Source organism: Gastrolobium bilobum, unplaced genomic scaffold (genome assembly GCF_033153095.1).
Source record: "Gastrolobium bilobum isolate Gb01-03AN ecotype WA unplaced genomic scaffold, APGP_CSIRO_Gbil_v1 utg12837, whole genome shotgun sequence".
Taxonomy (NCBI): Eukaryota; Viridiplantae; Streptophyta; class Magnoliopsida; order Fabales; family Fabaceae; genus Gastrolobium; species Gastrolobium bilobum.
In genome coordinates this window covers 22,483-35,111 of record NW_026897105.1, presented here as the reverse complement: position 1 = coordinate 35,111, position 12,629 = coordinate 22,483, and the positions used below count along the sequence as shown (strand labels likewise).

The window sequence follows — 12,629 nt, the reverse complement described above, 5'->3', positions numbered from 1 at the left end:
GATGAATCATAACCATACGAAGATGGAAATAAATATAACCATTGATCAACATAATCGATCTAACGGTGAAATTGATTGGTAGTAACACTATTTAATTGTTAGAATATCTTATCCCAAAATTATTATGTAATTTTATTCCAATATAATTTAATAAGATTTTAAATACTTGTTTTTTTCTCAACAAAATTAGCATATTATTCTATTGCAAAAAAAAATAAAGCATATTATTCCATTAACATTAAACTCGATATGTAAAATTAGTTTTGACTTCAGAGTAAGATTTTTAAGTTTTATTCCTCATCTCAATCATTAATTTCTGTTCATTCAATTGTTGTCATTATTTGAAATTAATAGTTAATTAATTAATATAACTGAATATAAACTATAACCATTGAATGGACGAAAATCAACAATTAAAATAATAAGTAAGATTTAAAATCTTACTCGGAAGTCAAAATCCCCATAAAAGTAGTATAATAAATAAATTTAACGTGATACAATATAGCGTGTAAAAGTATCTAGTGAACATCTCAAAGCAGTGTGCAAGTGATATATAACATTAATAAAACCAATACTAAACAAAGGCAAATCCATTGGACGGGTTAATGTATAGTAATATCTCATTAGTCACCGTAGGTACTTATCAAAGGGCAAATTGCCGTGCACAAAGTTTATCGACTTGTGAGGAGAGAGATGAGTGTCCATTGTATTCAATTTTATTCTTATATATATATATATATATATATATATATATATATATATATATATATATATATTTTTTTTAATAGAGAAAAATGTGTGTCCTTTAAAAGAACACACACGTATAAGTTATATCCTTTTAAGAGAGATAAATGAATAAACTATGGGAGAGAGAGTGTGGAAGAAAAAATTTGTAATTTAAAATTTAAAAAAACACATTACATTCATCTAAAAAGACCATCCTTTTAAATAATAGACATTTTTCCGTTTTTAATAATATCGTTTCTCATGCTCAAACATATAACATTTTAATCATAAGAAATAACTTCATCACTACTTCAAGGCTTATTTATCCTCACAAGGAGTAACCCTTCGTCACAATAGATACTTATCAATCAAACTAAAATCACATACTATATTTACTCTTAAAAATCTCACACAGAATTAATGATAGACAAAAACATGTTAGACAAGAAACTATTCTTACTCCAGTATATTGTGTAAGGATTTAGTATTATTTGTTCCAAGAAGATATATACCTTGTATTCTTCTAATATTAATATAACTCAATCTTATGTGGAATATGAAGGCTTTATCATATGCTCTCACTGTGGGTGTCACGGCCATGTAACCAGCGATTGTAAACTTGGGAACCTTGCTATGCCTTATCGTACACAAGCTACTTTTACTATCTCTACAATAGAATTTTTTTTTCCCCCAAGCTGTAAATGTAGTGCAATTTATGCTAGTCTGCAAGTTTACAATCGAAGGCAATTGAAAGCTATGATATGTATGGAGTCCAAGCTGTAACACTGATGTTAAAACAGAATTGGAAGACAATTGAAGGCAAGTTCTCACATTCAGAGAAATAAAAAGTAGAAACTTATTTATTTTATGGGAAGGATATACTTACCACAAAAAAATTTTATCACTTTTACAACTAACTTAATTACCGTTGATTTCCGTCAATTTAACGGTTATAATTTATTGGAAATTATTTGGTAGTATTTATTAATTAATTATTAATTCCGAATAAACTTAATAAATTATAATCGTTAGATTGACAGAAATCAATGGTGATTAAATTGGTTGTAAATGTGATAAACTTTTTTGGTGATAAATATATCCTGCCCCTTTATTTTATGGGGGAATAACTTCTCACGTTATAAGAGAACTATTCCAATTTTTGGTGGTAAGTACATATTTTGTTGCTGGAAACTTCATAAGGTGTAAGGCGTAGGTCTGGGAGACTGGGGCTATAGATTTTTGGCTCTAACATGGCACTTCGTTTCATAGTGTAGATTATGTCAAATTGATCTTGATTTTTGACATTATGATATGGAATTTCTGATATTGAATGCTCTTCTGTGGCAAGAAAAAAAAAAGGGTTCAATCATATTGTTTATATTTGCCTATAGTTTAGTGTTGACAATGCACCATTATTTAAGGCTGTCAATAATAAAACAAGCACTGTCTAATTCTCATTTCTGAATTTGTATATTATATCTGATCTCGCAATCCTCAGCAGATAGTGGACATTATTCCCTTGAAAGAGCAATTCCTTAGCACCATGCTTTTTTTTTTTTTGAAACTGATCATAATTATCTCTTTGAGGCGAATCAGAATCTCCCGGTATCTCTACAGGTTCGACTCTTTGAGCCGTCTATGGCACTAATCCAGAGTTCGGGTGCGAGTCCAAGGATTACGGTACTTATGCCCCTCCCCAGATGGTGTTGGTGGAATTTGAACTGAGGTCCTCTCCCACCACTCATGCACCATGCTTTCTTCATGTCCCATGATCACATGTACATTTCACATGCACACTCATATGCAAAAGTGCAAAAGATAGCCAGTCAGGAAATTAAATGACAGATGAATTTTTGAAGAGTTTGTATAGTTCTTCAGCTGCATTTTTCCCAATATTCTGTCAAAGATAGGGTGTATTTTCAAATTTAGTGTATGCATTGCTCCGTTTCTTTTGCTAAAAGTATTTTCTTATCATTTGCTGAACAAAATCATGGCAACATTTATTGCATTTGACTTTTCATAATATGGAATGATAATATGCTTAATGATTCACTTTTCACCAAACCTTTGAAATTCATGCAGAGGAGGTTGCTGTCATCATATGATGCTGACTCGGAGAAGGCAAAGTCTAGAAGTCATTGCAGCAAATTCCTCACTGATGAATCAGAGAGTGCTGTTCTATCTGCTTAGGGTGTTACCAGCAGTTTCTCCTAAACATAGATATTTTTCCAAAAACACATAAATTTCCCTCTCAGCTACCACTAAATAGTAAAATATTGGACGCAAGAGGGATAAAAGCAAAAGGTTTCCCTAAGAGAAGTTGTAGGGTGCAGATGCTTGCATGTGTATAAAAGTATTGTTGATGTTAATCTTACTCATGCATGTCCACACGACTCTCTTTTTTCCTAAAAGAAATAAAGTTAGAAGTACTTCAAAAATTTGAGAGTTAATGCATTTTCTTTTCTCACCAAAAATAGATAACTATTTCCATAAATGAGACTTAATTTAAAAATACATACGGGGATCACATTATGCACTTAATGACAACTATTTTGTTTTTAATTTCAGTTTTTGAATAGAAATATATTTTTTAATATATTTATGTGCCTGAGAAGTGTTAAAAATAATGTATTTGATAACACAATAGAAATTTGTTTCTTTACTTTTGAAATAATTACAGATTTGTATCGAATCAAAGAGATTATAATTAAAATTGCAAAATTTTATATTTAATAATTAATAATTTATTCCAAAGAAATATAAAATTTTATCTCATAAAAATACTAAAATATATAAAAAATATATACTTTTTTATAATATCATATAATAATTTTAATAATAAAGAAATAAATGATAAATTAATTATTATATAAACATATTATATGAGTCAACTTACTTCTTATAATATCAAATCATTTTTTTGTCACATTTGTCATGTCAAATAAGTTTGAAAATAATATATAAAATTATGTTTATATAAAATTTTATTTTTGTACCACTTAGTTCAACTTCTAGTTTTTCACCCTTCCACACTCTTATATTGTAAATTGTCGATATAGCATTTTATTTTTTTGTTGTGTTCTTCACATTCTATTTTTTAATTTTTCCAACAGAGTACCACACTAAGCAAACATCATAACAGAGTGGCTTATTATAACCATGGAACTGCCGACAACTTGTGATGGTCATAAGGCTACAATGGTGAAAGTAAAATATCAAGCTAAAATGTTAGGGTTCAGAACCAAGTAAGTATCTTCTATGGCACAAAACCTGCAATCAAACACTCTAAAAAGATGTTCCTATTCACCAATTTTTCTTTCAGCTTCGATCCTGCATCTATTGTCCCCAACATCAATCTTCATTCCAAAATTGGTCTCTTGGAAGCCCTATGATTGTGTTAACAAAAAGAAGGCAGCAAATTTGAAATCCCAGCAAAGTACAAATTGATGAGAATTCATTACTTACAACCCAGGCAATTTTGAAAAAGAAAAACATCATATTAAACCATCTTTCATGCAGGAGTAATAGATCAACACAACAGTAGGTGAATACAATATAGTATACACATCAACAATGATAATACACTCTATCTATACCCAAAACCTAAGTCTAGCTCTTGACCATACATCCCCTGGCTATGCCCTGAAGCATGCATTTGCTTTGAGTTTGACCTGAGCTCCATCTCAAAAAGCCTCTGAAGGGCTTCTGGATGATTTCTTCCACCAGCAACCTCAGGAGCTGTTAATAAAATAGCCAAAATAAATAAATCAGGAATCGAAAATATATCAAGAGACTAAAAATAATGATGAAAATTTGAGCATGTGATCCTAAAGCAATTGCAAAACAAGAAAAAAAAATAAAAATCAATCAACACATCAGACATGGTAACTTCCAAACAAGTGTATTACTTTAGATTACATGGCTTTGATTGATTATTGTTAATTTGTTACACAAGCTAGAAACAATTGTGTAAACCAGAAAAATGTAATAGCTAACAAACACTTGATCCGGTGGATCAGGGTGTATGTGCAAGTGGCATATGTACTTGATTATGTGCAAGTGTGCGTTGTGAGTTCATGTGTGCAAACACACGTTAGTGGATGTATGCATGTGTTTGCTGACATGCCCATGGCTAGGCAGAAGCACGAGTGATTGACCTTTCTCTATAACCCCTTAGCCATCAAGGTCAATGAAACACGAGCAAGCAGAAACTCATCAACCAGTAATACAGTGATTAAGAAAAAAGGAGGCTGTATGATTTACAAATGGCCCAATGATGAACTCATAATCCATGCTATCTTTAACTAGAAGAGTAAAATATTTTTGTTCAGAAACAACGCTAAGATCTATTAAATTAATATCAATCAAACCAATAAACATCAACTATAAACACCAAAATTGTGAACTTCGGAAGCATTCAAAATTGGATTGGAAGAAAAATGAAATAGCACTAAATCTATGAACTACATGGTGTTTGAGATCATACCCTGCAAATAATTTATTCTAAAAAATCTATTATAAGAGTCAATTTTCATCATTTTAAAACAATCCATAATTCATAATCATCCAAATAAGTACATACACTGAAATATTCTATGCATTCAAGTTGGCTACAATAATTATACAAAAGACAAACACATAGTAATGTACATCAAATATTGTTTTACCTTGCAATGCCATTCCAGGGCCACCAAAAGTAGGATGCTGGTGACCACCACTAAATGGGAAGCCTTGCATTGGGTTTGGTTCCTGCATGAAACCAGTCATCGGATTGCTGGGATGAGCGGGCAGAGGTGCACCCCTTGGGAATCCTCGTAATAAATGAGCTGGAGGAAGGTTCCCTTGCATATGCATCTGTTGTAACATAGAATGATGAGCAGGAGGATCAAACCCAGTTGGCCCACTACTTGGTTGATGGAAAGGAGGACGGATCATATTTCCCGGTAATTGATGATTTGGTGGAGAGTCATGATGAACCATGCCCTCAGGAGTTGGAAGCCTCATATAAGAACTAATATGAGGAGGATGAGAATCCAGTTGATTGAACATTCGACCAATATGATTCAACTGAGGGTGGAGCTGTGGAGATCGTTGGACATTAAGATTCTGGTATGGAATACCAGGTTCCCGCATATCATAAGGTCCATGAGGGTATGGTAGACCTTCTTGATTTCTCATAATAAGTCGTTCATCTCTAAATGCAGGACTGAGAGCAGCTAGTTTTTTAGTAATGTCAACTGATGTGTCGTGGGACAAATCTGTTTTAGCTGAATTTCCAGCAGATAAAAAACGTTGCAGAGGATCACCAACTGCAATCAAGCTATCTTCTTCAGGGAGGTGAATATCACGAGGCCCATTGAAACCACTAGCCTTGGAAATTTCACTTTGAAGTAGCGATGAATTAGCATCTCCTTGAGCATCACCATAGCCTAACCACTGTTCTTCAAATCTATTTGATTTGGGTTGTTGATGAGTTTTTTCTGATGGCAGGACACCGCTTCCATGCCTGTTCAGTGTAAGTTCACCTGTAGGAGGGTGAACATTGTCTGAGGTAGAGAAAGGAAACAAAAGAGACTCTGAAACATCAGCCGTTGCAGATCCAACTGAACCCCTTTGAACAGAAAGGGGAGCTCCAACTGATTGCAGCTCCTTCATAAAAGCTGTCCCAAAAAGTGTTTCCAGTGTCAATGTCTTCAATGAATTGGAAACATCTGCATTTCCTTCTCCTGGATTATCAAAATCGTTGCCAGTAGTGACTCCTTCAGTGTTGTGCACCTTGTCTGTAGAATCTAGAATAGATGGTAGTTCCATATCACTATGTAAGGTTCCTTTTTGTAACAAAGAAAGGAGGTGTTGGGATGCATGATTATCAATTGAAGTTGACTGCCCAGTCTTTCCATCAAAATCTTTGTCCTGCATAGCAGGCAGACGTGATGAACCATTTCCGCTAACTTGTGACAGAATCGACTGTTCTAGATCTTCACATGTAAGAACTGCCGGAACAACCTCAGGTGTATCACTCTTATATGACTGCTCAGAGTTATCAATAGTGGTATGTGCTACATTTGATGTCACATGTTCATCAGCAGGTTCAGGATTTTGGAAATTAAAATTAGCTGCAATGTGCTGGGTTGTCTCCACATCAGAAACCTGCAACCCACTTTTTTCACCACCAACAATAAGTGAGAGTAAGTCATTTGGCCTACCGGTCAGGTCATCCACTGGCTTCTTTTCTGCAGTAAGGTGGTGGGGAATGAAAAGAGTAAGTTAACATCAATTAGAGAAGTACAACTTGAAAAGCATAAAGACATTGAAGAACTAAAGAATCTTTACAAGTGTACCTTCTTCAACAAACCAATGAGCAAATTTGGAAGATTGAAAGGCATGTGGACTCCATGTCTCGTCTGCCTTATGATCAGGCTGCTATAAGATCAAGAGCATAACTAGTCAAATCCATAATAACACTGTAGAACAAAAGCAGAAAACAAAACACATCCAAATCACAATACATCTAGCCAAGTGGATAAAAGTATCCAGTTTTTATTAAGATATCTGTCAATTGTAGTTTCCCAATGTTTATAATCCCAAGGACACAAGGCAAACTTGAGCATAGATAATAAGTTCGGTTAACACTTTCTTGACATTATTGATAGGAAATTCCATTAGTTCCACATTTACCTCAACAATACTAGTTGGTTTGCCACTGTTTAGTGTTGAAGCATTGCCAAAAAGGTTGTATAGGATAGAATTTGAATTGTCTGGATTGAGAGCTCCAACGGCCTCCTTTCCTTTTACTTCAGCATTAAGTTGAATAAATTCATTGCCATCTGATGCTTCCAAGGCTTCTGAAAGAGCAGATCTCTTCCTCAATTTATCATCCATTCCAATTTTGAGGACGGAAATATCCACAGCTGATGACAAGCTTAAAATCTTTTCTTTCTCAGTGTTAATTGAAACATTTATATTGGCATTATCTGCTTGCTTGGTTGATAATCTTCCTTCTTTATTTTCAGAATTTATACTGAATACAATGTTACCTCTGGTATCCCCAGGCTCATATTGTTCTACCTAAGTAAGCACCAGAAGAATCAAAGATGTATTAAAACAGAGTAAAGGATAACGGCATATATTCATGATCAAAACATAATAAAGAACAATTCATTAACCAATGTTTAAAGTGACACAGCACCCAAAACAACTAGAGGTCATCTGGTGTCCAAATGTTATGTTGAGTAAGTGACAGCATTATATAGATTTAAAGGTTCAATTATTAAAAATTTATGGAGATATTAAGCTTTTATTTTCATTTTAAATTTCTAGGCTTTCTGTCTTTATGGGGAGAAGCATGTCTGCAAATAAGAAATAATGCAGTGAAATCCTACAATATCCTCCATATTGATTCGGCATCCAATAATCAAAGAGGAAAAATCCTAATCCAATAAAGGTAGAGACTAAAGACTCTAAATAAACCTTTCTGTTATACAAAATTTGAATGTTGAGATTGGAGTTTGGTACTTGGACATTATATCACAATCTAGATTCTTGTATCCCTCTCTCGTGCAATGTTGTCAGCGACAATCAGTCAAATTACAGTTCACTAACATAAAACATCTCCGTAATCCTTCTTTACTCTTCCTTAATTGGAGGTTGCTTGATAAAAAACTTGAAATTCACTAAAAAATATTGAAACTCAATATCTGCTGTTACGTCAGAGTCTACAATTTTATTAGCATCTTGAAACTCACCGCATTGCAGAAACTAGTGTCTTGAATTCAGCCACCCTTTGCTTTCAAACTATTGAACTTTATAAGACTAAGCTCACTCTTTAGACACCCAGGACATTATTTTATAACCACACTCTAAAACCATCACTTTCAAATGATGAAGTCCTTCAGAGACTTTCAACCAGTTTTAGGCCAGAAGAACAGTTATGGCAAACTAAACTACAAAATTTCATCCATGATTTCCATCTCAAAACATCACAAACTAAGGTCTTAGTTCTGAAATAAGAAACAGCAACTTTCTACCATAACTCTGAACAGTAAAAACTGAAATTCCCTCCACAAAGATATAATATTCATAAAGGACAATATCAATAATTGCAATTTAAAAGTAAAACCAAGTTGCATGCCTGATTCAATATTTCCAAGCAACTATTATTTGAGCTTAACATTTGAAGAATGACAGCGTTTATGAAAAGTTAAGCTACAAAGGCCCAAAATAAGATGTGGATAAAAAATGTCAACTAGTTACCTCAGTTGCATGAGTGTTAGAGGATGTTTTGGTGACCAAATTCCTTTCTAACATAGTGCTTGCAAAACCAGGAGGTACAATTGGTCTTGCTGCTGAAGGAGTGTGTGAAAGGGAAGAAGACTTCTCATCATTGCTTAAAGCTGCTGGAGTTTCAGGAGGCTCCGTTGACTCATTGCTTTGATTAACTAGCCTTTTCTCATCGTCGTCAAGAAGAAAAGCCATGTCAAAATTGTTCTTATTCTTGTCTGGGTTCAACTTAAGCTTTTCTTGGAAAGCTTTCTGTTGTTCCTTTCTCATCAATTCAAAAGAAGCTGGCAAGAAAGTTTTCATCCATTTAATTTAAATTCATTAGACATGAACTTATTAATGGCTCTAAGCATTAAGGTAAACAAGAATTTTAAAGCCATAAATAATGAGAACAAATACTGCCTACCACAATATATTCTAGAAAAGAGCAATTACCTCTTCTCTTTTTTTCCTCTTCTGCCCTGTCCTCACTTGTACACTCCAAAGAACCAAAAGTTTCATCATTAAAAGAGTCATTAGTCTCCCTACGCGAGTGAGGTGCCTGGAAAGCATCCCAAGCCAAAAAATGTACCAGAAATCTAAGTTAATAAAATTGTTCATGATTTCAATACTTTCCAGTTTCCATAGCATCACCACATCAAATGGAAAATCATACTTGAGAGCTGACAATTGTTGGAGAAAATCAAGACTACATGTAGCCAACATACAGCTGTCTGAGATATAACAACTACAACTAACCTTATAAGGGCGAGGAGGATGATAGGGCTCATTAGACCGATTAGGCTGGTAGTTGTCGTTAGCTCGAAACTTCGGAGCAGACAACCCAGGAGCATACCCAGAGGGCCTTGGAAAAGAACCACTACCTAGAAGTCCATCATGCTCAGGACCTTGCCAAGATTTACGAGACTGGTTGCCAATACGTTTTCCAGAATCTGCGAAATGACATGAGCAATTAGATAGATCAATTACATAATATGTACCACTAGATTTAAGAGAAACTTCTACTTCTACACCCATCAATCCGACATAGATACAGAGAAGAATCCTATATCAGTCCAAATGATTGTAATTTGTAAAGCCAATGAAGATTCTTTGGTTTTTGTGTGTGTGTGTGTGTGTGTGTGTGTGTTGGGGGGGGGGGGGGGGGGGGTGAGCATTCTTGTTTTAAACACCTGAATCCCATTCAGATTGAGAATCACTGTCTCTATCAGATCGTCCAGAAGAACGAGTTTCCCATTTTCCATGGATTCCCCGCGAAGTGCTATTCATATCCCCTCTGGTGGGAGGGGATGAACCATATTCAGTACGTCTGAAACTATGCATTGACAAACCACCTGTACTTCTCTGTCGATCTTGGGAAGCATCTTCGAATTCACTGTTATCCAAAAAAAAGGGGGGAACAAAAATTACAAATTAAAGCAAGGCATAACACAATAATGGAAGAGCACAAATTGAAAGAAAAAAAAATAAAATATATATATATATATATATATAAGATACTGAAAAAGCAAAATGCAGCATTCCAGCATTCACTATTTGAGGTAGAGACAGATGATGCATCATAGCATACTTTACCTTAAAAGTGATCGATCAAACTCACTGGGCAACTCTTTGCATTCATCCAATCCACTTAACGATAATAAAAATTCTCTTGTGTATGAAATTTTTAACATCCTGAACCACCACCAGCAGATAAGTGTTATAACATGTAACATTTTGATGAAAAGCATTTATAAAAAAACAAAAATATGATCAAAGAAGAAAGTTTACTTTTGCACTCCATGATCAGTTGCCTGATCCAACAAGTTTTGATCTTCGTTTTCTAAGCTCATTTTTGTTCTCTCCACCCAAGAATTATGCTGAACAAAGTTTATGAACAATGCCAAATATTTCCAACCGATGAAGAATGCAGTGTATCAACCACAAAGAGCACTAGTCATCAATTACACGATTCATAACACAAGTATCAACCGCTCATGAGAACAACAACCAAATACTCTTCTGCACCCAACACCAAACACAGTAAAGCACATAGATAAAACCCCAAATATCATTATTCTAGTGCAAGCACGAGGTCAATCCCTGCTCATCCATCATCACCAACTTCTACAAAACCTGATACAAAAAATCTTCAAAGCTACCAAAACCCAAAACCTAGAACCAATACATACAAGCAATTCCACTCACTGATCCAGCTCAATCAACAAGACCCACCATCCAGAACCATCCCAAGATTCATCCTTTATGAAAAATGCGCAATACCTATCACCTAAAGATTTGAAAAACACTCTCTCCTTCAATGAAATTCGCGAAAGAGACGCGTAGAAAGATATATACACTTCATCGCCCCTTGAGCAAAATCAGAGCACAGATTCATGAGAAAAAAAGATTCAATTCAAAAACTTGGGGAATACCCATGAGATTTAGCTCCGGGGAAAAACGAATGGAACAAGAAAGCAATGAGGGTTTGTGCCTAATCTAATAGCTACGCCATGGGGAAAAATGAAAACTAGGGTTTTTGATTTTTACAGAGGAACTATTTGGATCGAAGGTTAAAGAGAAAATCGATCAACGAAACGGTGTGAAATCATAATCTTCGGATGATTTTGCAGTGATGGATCGCGAAGGAGAAAGAGGAAGTGAGAGAAAAGAGAAGAGATTTCAAGACAGAGAGAGAAAGAAAGAAGTTACAATTATGGTGTTTTTATTATCCATAGCAACCAATGGCATGATTATAAATAAATTAGAAATAAATAGATTTGTCTTAATCTCAATGTTAATTAATTTTAGTATTTTTTTTTTAATTTCTCCTCCCCTAGAGATGTTCGCGGTCTGGATTGGATCGGTTTTGAAAGAAAAAATCATCCGATCCAATTCCCTCGGTTTGATCATGTAATCATCCATTTGGTTTGGATTTTTTTTCAAATCCGATCCAATTCAATCCAATTTTTTTCGGTTTGGATTGGATCGGTTTTCGGTTTTTTGAAGATTCTAAAATTTGTTTCATGATTATTGTGCAAATAACATCTTTTGTATATATTGGCTTTGTAAATTTATTTATTTTTAAATACAAAAGTATCAATAAACGATAATATAATTTATTTATTTTTAGACAATGAGATATGAAGCTCTAAATAGATGAAATTTTGTTGATGAGACGTGACTAAGTTCTTTCTTGGGTTTAGTTGATGGGTTAATGGGTCTTGAGTTTAGAATTTTTGGGGCTATGATTGGGGAAAGACTCAAGTAGGTAGAGGAAATTTAATATATTGGATCGGTTTGGATTAGATCAGTTTTTATCTACCAATCCGAAAACCGATCCAATCTAATTAAAATTTACGATTTTTTTCGGTTTTTGATTTTTCGATTTTCGGTTTATTCGGTTTTTGATTTTTTGGTTCGGTTACCGCGGTTTGGATCGGTTGATGAACACCCCTATCCTCCCTTATAATCTTATGGGTTTCCCTAATTCAAAATTCAGTGCGAGTCGAAGACTAAAATTTTAAATCCCTCCAAAAAAAATAATATTAAGAAGAATCGAATACATATATTCACTTTCACATACTCAACTCTATGATACGCCAATCGAACTACAATCATTTTTTAATACGATTATTACATGA

The 12,629-nt window shown here is 34.2% G+C and overlaps 1 protein-coding gene across 2 annotated transcripts; it reads right to left on the bottom strand.

The window, feature by feature from the left end:
- Positions 1–3,888: 3,888 nt before the first annotated feature.
- On the bottom strand, positions 3,889–11,687 carry LOC133304176 (uncharacterized). Of its 2 annotated transcripts, none has more exons than XM_061504165.1 (10): positions 10,777–11,687; positions 10,582–10,680; positions 10,179–10,381; positions 9,745–9,938; positions 9,442–9,547; positions 8,980–9,290; positions 7,405–7,794; positions 7,068–7,149; positions 5,394–6,959; positions 3,889–4,464 (listed from the first exon to the last, which is right to left on the bottom strand). In XM_061504165.1, the coding sequence occupies exons 1-10, from the start codon at positions 10,836–10,838 to the stop codon at positions 4,313–4,315; spliced, it is 3,165 nt and encodes a 1,054-aa protein (XP_061360149.1). In that variant the 5' UTR covers positions 10,839–11,687; the 3' UTR covers positions 3,889–4,312. The 2 variants fall into 2 exon arrangements, with proteins under 2 accessions (XP_061360149.1, XP_061360150.1); XM_061504166.1 differs by having other exon boundaries at positions 7,068–7,146.
- Between the last annotated feature and the right edge of the window lie 942 nt (positions 11,688–12,629).